This window comes from Citrus clementina, unplaced genomic scaffold, assembly GCF_000493195.1.
Source record: "Citrus clementina cultivar Clemenules unplaced genomic scaffold, Citrus_clementina_v1.0 scaffold_4, whole genome shotgun sequence".
NCBI classification, from domain to species: Eukaryota; Viridiplantae; Streptophyta; class Magnoliopsida; order Sapindales; family Rutaceae; genus Citrus; species Citrus x clementina.
In genome coordinates, this window is record NW_006262274.1 from 13,518,488 (window position 1) to 13,533,710 (window position 15,223).

At 38.0% G+C, this 15,223-nt stretch overlaps 1 protein-coding gene and 1 non-coding gene across 2 annotated transcripts; one reads left to right on the forward strand and one right to left on the reverse strand.

Moving 5' to 3' along the window:
* Window positions 1–412: 412 nt before the first annotated feature.
* On the forward strand, window positions 413–519 carry LOC112099429. The gene has a single exon (XR_002906231.1). It is a non-coding gene; the product is annotated as a small nucleolar RNA R71 (small nucleolar RNA).
* Window positions 520–7,218: 6,699 nt separating this feature from the next.
* LOC18043724 lies at window positions 7,219–14,687 on the reverse strand. Its single transcript, XM_006436849.2, has 3 exons — window positions 14,369–14,687; window positions 12,282–12,492; window positions 7,219–12,178 (listed from the first exon to the last, which is right to left on the reverse strand). Exons 1-3 carry the CDS (start codon window positions 14,543–14,545, stop codon window positions 7,419–7,421), a joined length of 5,148 nt encoding a protein of 1,715 aa, XP_006436912.1. The 5' UTR covers window positions 14,546–14,687; the 3' UTR covers window positions 7,219–7,418.
* Between the last annotated feature and the right edge of the window lie 536 nt (window positions 14,688–15,223).

Below are 15,223 nucleotides of genomic sequence, written 5' to 3' on the forward strand. Positions count from 1 at the left end.
ATATGGATTGTCCTGGTTCTGTCTATTGAAGCTGCCCACATAATTGACTGAAGTTGGATTCCCAGGACAATTGTCGAATAAATGCCCTTCTCAACAATAAACGCAAGACATATCAGATATTTGGTTAACAGTTGCTGGAGCAGTAGTCATAGCCTTTACAATCTTTGTTAATGAAGTTACTTGGGCTGACAATGCTGTCAAGGCATCTACGTTATGAACTCCTGCTGTTCCTCTTGCTGCAGCTTGTCTGGTTGATGGCCACTGATAGTTATTGTTGGATATCCTCTCCAAAATTTCATAAGCCTCATTGTAAGACTTAGATAACAATGCCCCATTTGCTGAAGCGTCCACCATCAATCTAGTGCTTTGGTTGAGACCATTATAGAAAGTTTCCAACTGTATGCAGCAAGGAATACCATGATGAGGACATCTCATGTGTAACTCCTTAAATCTCTCTCATGCATCACACAAGCTCTCATCTTCAAGTTGATGGAAAGATGTGATCTCGTTCCTCAACTTTGCATTCTTGGTTGGCGAGAAGTATTTCATAAAAAATTTATCAGCCAAATCATTCCATGTAGTGATAGAATCTAGTGGTAGAGAATTTAATCATACTCTTGCTCGATCTCTCAAAGAAAATGGGAAAAGTCCGAGTCTCAATGCTTCTTGCGATGCTCCAGCAATCTTGAAAGCACCACTTACTTCCAAAAATAACTTAAGGTGTAGATCAAGATCTTCGGATGGCAAACCATTAAATTACCCCACCGTTTGAAGCATCTGAAACATCATGGGTTTGAGTTCAAAATTGTCAGCTTGAACGTCGGGTCTAACTATTCCCGAATGTATGGCTTGAGGAGTCAACACTGCGTAGTCTCGAATGGCTCTGTCTCTATCGTTCGCCATGTGAATAATGTTGTTGTTCCCTCGTTGCCTTTGAACACATTGTCCATTCAAACCTTCATGTATATTGACAGGTTGTGTCCCCTCTCTACGGTTCAAGTTTCTCAAATCTTGCAAATTATCTATTGCTACAGCAGCTTGTAATTCCCGATGCTCTCTTCTCAATCTCCTTGCAGTTCTTTCAATTTCTGGATCAAACTGGAAGTCAACAGATTTATATTTGGGCATGCAAGGGTTGCTAGATCACCTATGTCAACAAAATAAACAAATTAAAATAAAATAAAAAAATTAGCACCGTTAAAACAAATTTCTCAAATCACAATTAACAATCAGTCCCCGGCAACGGTGCCAAAAACTTATTGGTGTATAAATACTAATGTTATTGGTGTCAATGTGCAAGTGTACACAACAAGTAATAAAGTGATGAGTATTCAAGATCGTCTCCACAAGGATTGATGTTATCAGATTTGCTACAGCAATCTTAACAGTACAGATTTTGTGCTAAAATAAAATAAACAATTAATGAAACTAATGTACTAATTAAAATAAAAATACAATAAATAAAATGCAACAAAGTAAATTATCACGACAATCTCAAGGATAAAATTAATGAGAATATAGAGTAGTTGAGTGAATAAAATCTCTTAATGGTCTTGACTATTTTCTAATGGTTGGCTCGGTTGTTGCAGTATTTGCTACAGCACTGGGCAGAATCCTTATGTATCATCAGCCGTCGCATGTTGGATATCTTATATCTATATGCAACCTAACAGTGATCAGTTGTTATGCCAACATAAGATATAGCATTACACGCTTAGGTTCTATTTACCCTACAAGGTGAATCCTTATGTCTAGTTCATCACTAATCTTAAATCAAGCATGGCCCTTTTGGGACTCAAGTAAAACTCAATCCGGGAAACTCAATTTAAGATTAAGTATTGTTCTAATATGTTCCACTAAGATAAGCCCTTTTGCAACTCTCTCCTAACTTGTATCATTAAATGGGTGATCAACCGAAATAATGAATAAAAATAAATACTATCAAAATAAACTGCTACACCAAACATGCAGCAACACATATATTCAGTCAATAAACCATCAAGATTGTTTATCACTCAACCACAAATAAATTTAGTTCATGGTTTGTAAAATAAAAATAAAGAACAAAGTTTCAGCCATGAAACACATCCCCATAAATAAATAGAAAACGAGAAAACAATGGAAGAAATGAGAAGGATTGAGCTCCCATTTGATCTCTGCAATTTTTCCTCTTGTGTAGCCTTCAATCTCTCTCTTGAATCTTGTTTTTCTTTTGTTTCTTTGTGTTTTTCTCCTTGGGTGACGGCTCCCTTTAACTCGTATGATGTGTGCTTCTTTTATAGTTGAAAATTAGGGTAAACGAAAGCCTAGGGCACGCATAAGTCAGATTAGGAAACTGTAGATCGCAATTCTACAAGTATTCCGCACGAAATTTTCTCTGTCGTTGTTCCAGGATTGCTACAGCAACGGCTACAGTAATGGTTGCTACAGCAACGGCTACAGCAACTGCACTGTTCCAGATTTATTTCAATTCTTTTATAGCCATGTTCTTCCTCCTTTTTGCCAACCTATTGCATCAGCATTCCTTCCATGAATTATAAGCTTCTGGAAACCTACAATTATGCACACAATTTGAGCACGAATTACTTTAAATCAAGCAAAACTTATTAAGACTAAACTAAAATGAATGCTTATGCAAAATATAACAAAAATGCAATAAAAACACATCATTTATTCTCTAAGTGATCTTGATTTAAATCTAGAATTGCCATAATAACTCTCATTTCATAGAGTTATCAGTAGCCCTCCTAGTACCTAGGGAAAAAAGGCTGCCAGATTTTGAAGGTGTGGCAGGGGGAGATTTGGGAGGCCGATCTGAGGAACGAGCTGGAGCCTTAGGCTTGGATGACCTACCCTTCTTTTGAGGATGGGGGGTTGGCCGTTTACTGGGAAAGCGTGGGCTGACACGAGGAGTACTCCTAGAGGGAGGGAGCTCAGAACGAGAGTTACAACTCCTAGAGGTACTAGGGGGGACCTATCCCCCTCGCTAATGGAGATATGGGAAGGAGAACCCGCAGGAGGGCTGTCAACCCTACTAGCCGCAACTGCACGACGCTTCCTCATTGGTCTCGTATGTTTCTTGCCCATCTGCTTTCCCCCAACAACACATCCAACAAGCTACAAGTTCCCCAACAACACATCCACAAGCCCCCAACAACACATCCAACGAGCCACAAGTTCCTCAAACAACAACATATTCATACCAAGCACCACCCACCACACATCAACTACCAAATGCAAACACCAACCACAAAAATAAAACAAAAACAAAAATAAAAATAAAATTTCCTCAGAGTATGCAAAATAGTGCCACTGTAAATGCGCCAAAGGAGGAGAAACGAGGAGAGATACCTGTGATTCACCAACTCGGCAGATCGGGATTGATAATCGTTGGGGAGACGAAGCTGCAGGCAACCAAAAACAGTAGGTAAAAATATGCAAGTATAAAAACCAAAAATAAGCTTAAATATATGTAATTATTTATAAATAAGTAAAATGAAAAACGAATGGCTACAACCACCAAGAACCAACGCCGGTTGCCATGACTGCAACCACCGAGAACCGACTCCGGAAAAATGCAAAGGAGGACACCGGCCAAAAAAAAAAAGAGAAAAATGGAGAAGTTGCAGCCACCAAACCAAACCGACGCGGGGGAAAGAGCTGCAACCACCGAACCAACACCGGTTGCCATGGCTGCAGCCACCAAACCAACGCTAGAAATCGCCAAGAAGAACACCGGCCGAAACGAAAAAGAGAGAAGAAAAGGAAAAAGAAAAGAGAGAAAGCAAGGATAAAATGAAGACACAAGGGAAGGGGGTTATCGTGTCTACCGCCGGGTTAGATCTCGCCGTGAGTCGTCGAAAAATCGCCTTGAACCGACCAGATCTGGAGCCAAAACCGCCACTGCAACAGCCGAGATCCACGCTGGAAAATGCACCAGATGAACGCCGGCCGAGAGAGAAAGAGAAAGAAGAAAAAAAAAAGAAGAAATAAAGAAGAAGAAGAAGAAAGAAAAGAGAAGAGAGAAAACACGAGAAGAAGAAGGAGATAAAAAAAAAAAAGGGAAGTGAACAGATAGAATAAGCCTAGGGAAGACGACCAGGCTAAAAAAAAAACGAGTAAAGAAGAAATTTTTTACCTGTGAGCAATATTGATGTAGTCAGGAAAAGAGAAGAAATTTTGAAAGAAGAAGGCCACTGGAGATAATCAACTTTTGGGAGATCGTTTGGGGATTTTCAAAATAAATGAGAGAAGATTGACATTCATGTCAGGGGTTTTTAATTCAACCTGACAGAACACACTATATAAGAAAGGAGGTAAGGGATGTTTGCGTGAGATTGATATTTTTAAAATTCAAACTGCTTGTCAGACGACTGCCACTTCCTAAGAAAAAAGAGAAAGAGACATGAAGACAATTGTTCGTTCCCATCGTCAAAAAAAAAACGAGAAAAGGAAAAGACAAAGAGAAGAAACTAAGTTCAGTCAAAGGAAGAAACTAAGCAAGGTATCCCCGGTCCAGACGCATCGCCATGTGTCACTCATACAATGAGTTTCTTTTGCCTCCAATACTTCTCGCCAAAAAGAAACTAAGGGGATGTTGTTTGAGGGAAAAATAGGAAAGGCAGTAAAGCGCCATGTGTCAATAAATGGAATGACTCCAGCACAATCTAAGGTACCCTGCACGATCCGAGGTACCCGGCATGATTTAAGGTACCCCGGACAAATTGAGGTACCCCGCACAATTAGAGGTACCCCACATAAATAGAGGTACCCCACATAAATTGAGGTACCCCACGTAACTCGAGGTACCCGGCAAATCAGATGCAAGAGAATCCTCCGAAAATATCCGCCATGAGAAACGTCTCCACCTCTTAAAAGATATTATTCAATTTTGTTAGAATTAGGAATTAAGAACGTCGTATCAAAAGGGGGCGACAGCCGCCTGCTACCTCTGCAAAAAGTGAAGGACATTGTCCCAAGGATAGTGGTCCTCAGCCGCCTACCCGACAGCTACTGCAGAGGTACCCTGGACCACTCTCCAGCATGCGCCACGTTTCCAAAGGATGAGATACGCCGCGAACATGCACATAACGGCCCAAAAATCATAAAAAGGTAAAAGGATGTTAACCAAAAAGGGTACGCCACGTGGCAACTGAGGTACTCCATATATAAAGGTGCCTAGGTTTCATTCTCCATCATGTTCTCACTCACCATTAACACTCACACTCCAAAAAATAGGTTTTCTTTAACCTTAAACCCTAATTTACAGAGGGCTAACCAGCTCTCTTTGCCATAAAAGCTTGAATTTGCTAACTTGAGCGTCGAAATGTGAACACCGGGGTACCCCAGCTTCACCTCTAACCTCTATTTCACTGTTTTGTAGGTGTGTAGCTCATTTTGAAAGACACCTCTCTTGATTTTGACCTTTCACCATTGTTACCACTCCCTCTCCCCTTCTCACCTCCCCCAAATTTCAGATACACCGCACCGCACACAACAAACCAGTGAGGTACCCCATCTGCCCCAAATTCATTGTTCTAAATAGGTTTAGCTTTTCCTACCCCAAATTCTGTTGAAAAACATTTCCTAATTCTCTGTACCTTTTGTGTAGGAAGCATGATTAGCCATAGAAACTTAATTACAATGTTGATTAACAGCACTCCATTAGTAAAAAAAATTTTGGCCATGTGCATTTTTAATTAATCGATTTAGAATAAAATATAATAAATTTTGGATTTAAGGGAGATGATTACATTAAATGCATTGAAAATTTGATTAAAAATTTTTACAAAATAAAACACTTTCATTTAACTTTATTATCTTGGCTTTATTAGTAATATACATTTTAGGCATTTTAGTAGTAAATTTTTTTTTATTAAAAATTGGGTTTACATAATACTTTGATGAGTTTAAATAATTTCATTGAAATCTCCAGTTGCTAAGTACAGTCAAGGATCTATGAATACTGAAACAGAATGAACTTAAAATTTTTAAGCATCTAGTTTTTCAATTTTATAATGTAAGTTACTCCGGTTGCAACATAATTTCTTCTCATATCTCCAACTCCAAGGAACGTCATAAATATCATTGATGTGAATTTTGTGATCCATTTTTTTTAGTTCGAGTTCTAGTCAGTTCATATAATCCATCAACATTAAACTACTCTTCGTAAAGGGTGGAGAAATCAAATTTGCATTATTGGAAGAGAGAGAAAAAGGAGCTAGTGTTTTTAATTATACTTTGTGAAGGGGAAAGACGGCCATTATTGTACGACACTCTTAAAGGCAGTAAAGTTCAGTGTGTAGACAAAAAATAATTGCATTAGAAAGTACTAATGTAGAATTGTATAGTCAGATCAGGGCATTAGAATATAAATGTCACACACTAGACATTAGGCATCATGGTAACTAGAAAATACAAGAACCAATATTAAGAAAAGAATGGTATGAGCTTGAAAAGTAGAAATTCTCTCTTCTTCCAGAAGGAAAATATCCACTTCTAACACATTTAATTCTTAAATGCAACAAAGATAGCATTAAACAAACAAATATATAGTGTAAAGTTTTTAAATGACTTAGCTGTACCAGATGTAGGTGACCAATGGCCTCTAGCATCAATGTGGTAATGGGGCCGATGAAGATATTTAGTAATTATTATAAACCGATGTTAATTAAAATAATATAAAACAACAGCGTTACTGTAAAGTGTAAATTAATGAATGAATTCGAAAATCAGTTAATGTAGTTAGGACCATGTTGACGTGGCATGCTGAGTTGTCATGAGTTTGGACCCATTAACAGAGTCATCCTTTTCAGGGGTCAAAACCAACTCCCATTACAAAGTCTGTAAGGCTGGTTAGCACAGGATCCTTGCAGGCTGGTAAAAGCTATTGAGTTACACAACACATTGTTAGACAAGAATCAGGTGTTTGATACAATGAATCGAGTGCCTGACAAAATGCTTAAGTGAACCACTCGCCACCACAACTTGTTAGCAAGAGGCCTTTGAATCAGTTGATGATGTGGCATGAATAAGAAATGGGTGTTGACATGTTGGATGACTCAACATTTGATCAATAATAAACTTGAGACCTTTAGATCAATTTTATGATTATAGCCATTGTTGGATTTTTATGCACATGTAGTGTACTGATGCACATGGAGGAAGGAGAAAGGAAGAAACAGAGATAAAGCAAGACCCATAAAGAAACATGCAGTGTCAATAGATGTATTTAAAAAGCACAAAATAAAATTACAATACTGGGAAGTTTTATACTAATTTGGATCAGCAAGTAGCAACTGATCCATTCTTACACGTTCATTTAAAAAAGCGCAAACCATAATATATTATATTGAAAAAAGATAAAAAGTACACACCAAGCAAGATAAAAGATAGGCATAGTACAGTATCCGTATCACTTACTCAGAAGGGAAAGCAGCAGAAAGGAACTCCTCATCCTCCATGAAAATCTGCATATTCTTGTGCTTCATGAGAAAATCGACTTCTTCTTCATCAAAATCCACCAGGAAAGCCAACTTAATAAGCTCAGCAAGTGCATTTGCATGATCTTCTCTGTCCCACAGCACTCCCTTGGATATGATTTCTGCAAATTGTGTTGCATATTTGATGAGATTTTTGCACCCACCAGACCTGTCAATCTTCTGCACAAAAAGCTCTCCACTCTCTTTCTCCCAACGAATCATTTGGCTTCCCCTCTCAGCAGCAATTTTCCCCGATGATAAAGATAAAGTGTACCTTACAGCGATTGGTTCTACAGTCTCCAGAATGGTCAGGTTCAACAGACATTTGACAGCATTATGCCTCTTTTCTGCTTCCAATTGAATAGAGGGATCAGCTAGATAACCCAGGATGAGTTTAACTAGCACTTTGCCAATGGGAAAATCCTGCCGATTTACTTGCTTGAGTTCCACTCCTTCTCTGAAGAATAATTCTTCCTTCTTTACAGATTCCGAAATTTTGCGAACACCAATCTTGCTGTATAATCCCAGCAACTTAGTCCGAGGCAAAGCAGGCAAGCTCGGCTTTGGATACCAGACAAATAGTGAGTGAGGAGAAGAATCTTCAAAAATATCCTTCAGCTGAAGGTCGTCAGCAATGAAGACATCACGCTTATCGAGCAACAGAATCTCATCCGAGCCTGAATTAACAGGCAGCTTCACCAAGCGCTCAACAAGCTCTTCTGTTTTCTTTGAACTACACTGTTTAACAGCACAACACCAAAATGCACAACACTCGGCATTAGACAGTTTGTGTCCTGAAATCTCCCAATCCTTCCAAAGCTTGCAATAATCATCAATCAAAGGATTGGATTTAACCCTAAAAGCACTTGAGAAGAAGCACAGTAACTCTGCGTAATAGTGTTTATCCAACACATTCAACCGTGAACTGAATAGACCATCCTTGTCATGTAACACACATTCTTCAGGGCTTACCCACTTTCCTCTTCTCCATCCATCCGGGATCCAAATCCTTGCTGCAGCTTCACCGTCAGGCTCCCACTTGAACTTAGCCAGATAATTATAAATTCTAACTATAGCGGTAAAGTCAGTGTGGTAATCGAGGCGGCACGCAAGCAATGCACAACCTCTTCGTATATCAACAGTGACTCCTATTGCGCTGAGCTCTCTTTGATAGGATTTTATTTCAGAACCATAAAACTCCTCGTCAATGAAAGGCCCATCTGTCTGCTTCAAATATGATTCCCATTGCTGATCAAATAACAAGCACTGGTTTGGGCTACTATAACCGTCACCAACATGTGTCTTCAACCATTTTTGAGAAACTTGCCTGGTAAAAGACTCAGGTAAAGAGATGTTCTTTTCTTCCAACATCCGGATGCATTTCAGTAGTGAAAATACATTTTCAGGAGAGATGTTGCTGGGATTTGAGGGAATACGAAGGCAATCAGCTACAAACTTCACACCATCAGCAAATGTTACAGCAGTTCCCATACTCTTCAGCTCCTTTCTGTATTCATGAATGGCATCGCCGTAGAAGCGGTCACTGTCATCAATGAAAGGTAGTAGTGTAATTGGAGAAATAGATTCCCAATCCGGACCAAACAGAATGCAGTCCCTTGGAGATCTATAATCACCGATGTGACTATCACCTTGCCGCGTCCTTAGCCATTTTACCTCACTTATACAGCGCTTAAATTCATCAGGAAATTTCCAACGCATTCCACTGAGCCGTCTGTAACATGACAGAAATAACAAAACATGGTCCTTCGAAATTGAAGATGAAGAGGCTTGCAGCTTAAAATGGCGAACAAATTCTTCAACAGCCTTCTCAAAATCCACCACAACACCTAACTGCCGCAACTCCCATTTCGAAGAGACAATGATGCTTCCATAGAAAGTTTCATCAATCATTGGGAAACAACTGAAAACCTGTAAAAGACAACCCCAATCAGGATCACATAGAAAACATTCACCTGGAGACTTGAATCCAGCATCCGTCTTCAAGCATTTGGTATTTCCAAGTGCTCTAACAAGTTTTTCAGATGATCCTGAACGGCGAATGCATGCCAGTATCAAATGAACAGCATCAGCTGAGAGATAGTTCAAGTATGATGGCGATTTCAGGTTGTCAATAACGAGCTGGTAGTTTTGATCGAAACCAGCTAAAACGCCAAGCAACTGGAGCTCCACTTTGAAGGAAAGGATCTCTTGACCATAGTAGTTCTGATCGATGAAGGGTATGTCACTAATTTCTGAAGCAGTTTTCCAGGCCTGATCATTTAAAACAGATCTCCCCGGTGACCTGTAACCCTGGGACGTCTTCAGCCAACATCCATCTTTAACGCTCTGAATGAAGCTATCTGGTGGAAGACACTTTCCCCTTAGAAATCTAATAAAATTAAGTATTGAAAACACATTGTCCCTGGTAACATTCGAGGATGCTGCAAGACACATAAGACGCTTTCCAATGAACTCACAGGCCTCCGCAAATTCAAACATGACTCCAACAGTCTTCAGCTCTTCCAGGTAATTGTTAATGCTTTCACCATAAAAGCTCTTGTCAACCAGGGGAATATCAACAAGCACCGATCCGTTCTGTAGAACGTCTCCCCATGATGAATGAGGGAAAAAAGAATGCGATGGTGGTCTATAACCAGAGTAGCCATTCATAGTAATTTTCAGCCAGCAGCCTTCCTTTATGCATGTCAAGAACTTCTCTGGGATGCGAATTCCCTTATACTTTAGGCTTTTAATCCAATCCAATAGCAAGAATGCATTTTCCTTGGTGAGTGGGCCAGAGACAGTTGGAAACCCAGCATTTGGAGGAGAAATATCTGGTATATCAGAAGCTTCAAGATGAGTCTTCAGGAAATCCATGAACTGCTTTCCAGGTGTACTTTGCCCAGCAAAATTTCCAGGACGCAAGTAATCTTCCCCCAATTCAACGTAGCGCTCTTGACTCCATGGGTTTGAAACAATCAATTCCGCCCATTTGCTTTGGTTTGCAGGTACAAGAACACCATACCTACACGTCTGCACAGCCCCATAATTATCCACAAGTGGCATAAGCCCACACAAGTAATTAACTTCCCCGGATGACAGATATTTTTGTGAGAAGGAGTGATACAAGAAGTGAGCATATGCAACAGAAAGCCTCCGGTCATGAGTGAGATGTTTAATGAGGACATCTGCATACTCATTGACAGTCATGATAACAACCTTCACCTGGTCTTGCAGCCACTCTAATACCACGTCCTTCTTAGAAGATGATCGAACAGCATCATATGTGCTCATTGGCATAAAAAAACGATTGGCCACGCATCTGAATTCTCTATTCCAATCAATCAACCAAGACTGCTGACGCGATAAACACACTGTCCTGTGAGACTTGGCAGATGCATTAATACTGCACAAAGCCACATTTCCATCCAAATCCACATATTTTATCAAGGGTATATCGCCAATACTGGAATTCCTGAATTTGGAAGACCAATTTTCAGCTAGAAAAAGAAGAAGCTCCAAGTAAACATCCTCCGATACTCCCAGTACAAGATTAGAGCTTCGGATGTACTTTGAATACCAATCACTGTTGACTTGTCCCACACCCAAGAAATTCAGTACCGGATCATACTCTTCTTTGTCAAATGAAGAATTCAGAACTTTTATTCCATGGTGAGACAGATTTTTCAAGCTCACCTTTTCTTCTTTTGCTTTCATCAAAACGTTCCAAAAATGGGGCATCAGCCTTCCCACTTCGCAGGGTTTGTAGAAGAAATTCTGATCCGTGCCTGATTCACTTGGAATGATTTCTTTTTCAATAAGCTTCGCTCTAATTGATTCTCTTACAGCATTCAACTCAGGATAGGGAGAGCTGTTGACAGGCAAGAAGCTGAACATCCAAAGCAAACTAGATACTGGAGCCCGAGCATCTGTCATTGTCACCAATGTAACTAATGCTTCAACGAAGGCAGAGGGCACGCAGTTCAGAATTCCTTGGTTCCATTTGTCATCCAACCGTATTGTTTCCCTCGAGGATGATAGAAGGAAATCAGCTTGAATTATGAATGGAAGATTGGTAACCATCTCTGTTGGTAGAAATGCATAGACGCCAGGAGATGTTGTTCCTCTCTGGACCCGGTCACCGTTAGGAAACGCCAACGTGATCACCCACTCCTCTATATCCATTCTTCTCTTGGCCTTATTTTCCTGCTTGACGGGAAACTTTTGCCTCCACATATGGTACCTGCACTCCTCATCAAACTGGTCACCATTTGCTGAGAGCTCTAGCGTGTATGACTCAGCATTGATATTCTTCCTTGTCTTACATTCTGTCTCAGTGCTGATAGCTATAGCACTGACAGTATTACGGCTTGGATCCTCATTATCTTCCCTGACAGAAAGCTGCTTAATCTTTGATAAAAATAACAGAACTTCGGGATGAATCCTTGAGAGTTCCTGCTTCACAGCGTCGACCTTCTCACGCTTCAATGGCAAGATTAGTATTGTAGCAGGAAGTGTAGAGCTTGAACCATATACTTTCTGAATGTCAGAAAGAGATGGATTCTCCTCAACCCATTCAGGAACTGCATAGCCAAGGCCGCAGCCAGGGCAAGGCTCTTCATTGAACCTTATTTGGTAGCCGTTACTGAATATGTAAGGCCGAGAAGTGACCAGAAATACACTCTTAAACCCAATGCCTGCAGGATTCCAGTTTCAGAGTTAATTTTTTTTTTTTGTGAAAAAAAAAACACACTATGTCAGGACCACAGTCATGGTATAGACAATGTGCATAATGGGTACCTTTTTCACCAATGTAGCCACGTTTTCTGTTGCCTTTCTTGGTGGACTTAGCAAAACTGCAAATCGACTCAATGTTCTTAGCAGAAAAGCCAATTTCATTGTTGAACATGAGCAACGTGGCAGGAGCTCCAGTGCCTGTTATATCACGAGATGTTATCACAAACTCGAGCGATGGATCCACATCCTCCTCGTACTCATTGTCTTCAGCATTCTGTCAAGTAAATTTACTCAACTCTATCATCAATCCTTAACATATGTATGTAAATAAAGAAGCAGAGCCAAACTCAAGTCCTAGAATCATGATCATAATTTTTTAACGCTTCATTTAGCTCAAAGAGTTAGGTAAATAAATAATAATAATGCAAAGCTGTTCACTTTCTTTGAAGAAAAGTAAATGACATACAAGTTAATTTTTTCTTCATCATCTCAATTTGTCAAGCACTAGAATCATGATAATAAAATTTTCACACTTCATTTAGCTCAGAGAATTAGATAAATAATAATAATAATAATAATAATGCAAAGCCGTTCACTTTCTTTGAAGAAAATGAAATGACATTCGAGTTAATTTTTTTCTTCATCATCCCAATTTGTCAAGTACTAAAATCGTGATCATAAATTTTTAACACTTCATTTACCTCAAAAAATTAGATAAATAAATAATAATAATAATGCTGCAAAGATGTTCACTTTCTTTGAAGAAAATTTCTTCATTTTTTTTAGGGGAAAAAAATGGACTAGAACTACATGATGATCCGAAGATGATAATATTTAATGGACAGCATAGTCGGGGGAATAAAATAGTTACTAGCATCACAAAACAAACTTTTGTCTCATGTGAGAGTTAATGGATTATCCATTTTAAAAGATTTAAATTTTTAATTTTTTAAAACTTTCTAATAACATCATTAAATTTTATTTTAAAGATCAAAGATTTATATTTGAATTGCAAATTATAATTCAGAGACAATCCCTAGAGCAACCAAATAAGAGTTAATCAAATAAGAGTTAATCATTGAATTTAATTTGTTTCCAGTTCATATAGTCTAATAAAACAGTTTTGTTAATTACCGTACTGTAATTAAAATTTGAAAGTGATTATATCACACGATAGTTTTTTTTTTTTTTTTTTTGTGCGGCATAATCTTTTTTTTTTTCCATCATCCAGATATCTGTTAACTCAAGCTCTGTTTATCTATTTTATCTATGAGCGGACTTCACTATTATTTATCAGAAGCAAAAAGCAGAGGACTTTACTAATTAATAGAGATGTCGCTTCTATTTTGTTATTTCTGTTTTTTGCATCAAGACAAGAGAAAGAAATTTCTCTCTAATTAAAAAAACTAGCATGGACTCCATCCCATCCCACTCTAAATTAAACGTATTTATACAATAAAGAGGTGAAATTAACCAGGCCATAATTATAAAGAAAAAAGTATTAATTCTTAATCAAAGATAAAGGTACCTTTTGGTATTGCTTCCTAGTGGCTTTAGCTTTTAGACCACAATATTTAGTAAATATTTATAATTGTAGATTAGAAGTTAAGTGTAAATCGATTTTTTAACCTCTATCTCCCAAGATTTGGATGATAAATGAGTAAAACTACTTTAAAAAAAAAAAATCACCGGCTATATAAGTGACTAACTGCTCTTACATAAAAAAGACACTATTTTCTAATGATGAAATAGAATTTTATTTAAAAGAATGTACGGATAATGATTAAACAAATTCATTCCCATTCAGAAATCTCTAGCACTTATCAAATAATAGAGCTATCAGTTATGTATCCATCGTCTTCACATTATTTATCAAAATGCAAAATTGAAAAGAAGATGAAAAATAACAGGAAGGTTTGACGAAATATTCACGAAGATTTTATAATTTTTAATAATGATTATGTAGACTCCTGTTGTACATAGTTATGTCAAATGAAATAAAGTTGGTCACTACAGTAAAAAAAATAATTGTACAAGTGTTTTTAAAAATAAAACAAGAGAATCTCTCATCTCACCAGAAGTGATGCTGTCATTTCATCCAATTAAAAATGAGAAAAAGAAATAAATGCAGAGTATGAAATGCAACTGACCTGAACAAGCTCCATAAAAAAGTGAACATCCTTGGAATAGAGTTCATCAGAAAGAAGCTCCACAGTTCCATGAAACTCTTCAAGAATTCGATGCGCCTTTTCACTTCCTATCAAGAACTTCTCATTTCTTATCTTCTCTATGTGTTCTCTCGGCGTCGGCATTGCGTATAATGCCATTGTTGATTAATTTCAACAACGTAACAAAGAAAAGCAAGAGCTACACAATCAATTTGCAATTGAATCAAATTACACAAAACAAGTGAAAGTACGTGAATGAGGCTTCTGCCAGTGGAGTGGAAGTTTACTTATAAGGAGAAAGGCTAACTTCTTGGAGAAGTAGAAAAATTTACTGTTGATAAAGATATTTTTATTAATTTTTATGAGTAGACCCAATAGTAAAGTCAAGTCTTTGCAAGGGAACAGATACCTTTGAATGCTGATTCGACCACCTAATTATGCTAGCTAGCTAATAGTTCATGTCTGTCTTCGTCAATGCTTTTCTTTGGCTTTTGGCTATTGTTCTTTCTATAGCTTTCCTTTGTGCAAAGTTGTGTAAAATTACAATGGGAAAGCAGTAGACTAGCTACCTGTTCGTATTTGGTGGCCTTAGGTTTTACCTAACTGTGCATTGGTATTTATTTACCTAATAAATTGTTAGTAAAGTCTCGATTACTTAATACAATAGTAATTGTTTAAAAATTAATTAATTAAAAGAACATTAATTAATCAAATTAATTGTAGCATGTTGGCCTCCAGTATTATTAATTTATAGAGATTGTTATAGAAGTATATTAGGCAGTTATTATTGAATTCTGAGTAAAATTTTGTAAGTTAAAGTCATTAAAATTATGTAAA

Excerpts from the sequence above, each read along its gene's own strand:
- LOC18043724 (XM_006436849.2), bottom strand. The coding sequence starts at position 14,545 with ATGGCATTATACGCAATGCCGACGCCGAGAGAACACATAGAGAAGATA. Across the intron at positions 12,493-14,368 it reads TTTTTATGGAGCTTGTTCAG|AATGCTGAAGACAATGAGTA; the intron begins GTCAGTTGCATT and ends TTTACTTGACAG. Across the intron at positions 12,179-12,281 it reads TGGCTACATTGGTGAAAAAG|GCATTGGGTTTAAGAGTGTA; the intron begins GTACCCATTATG and ends GGAATCCTGCAG.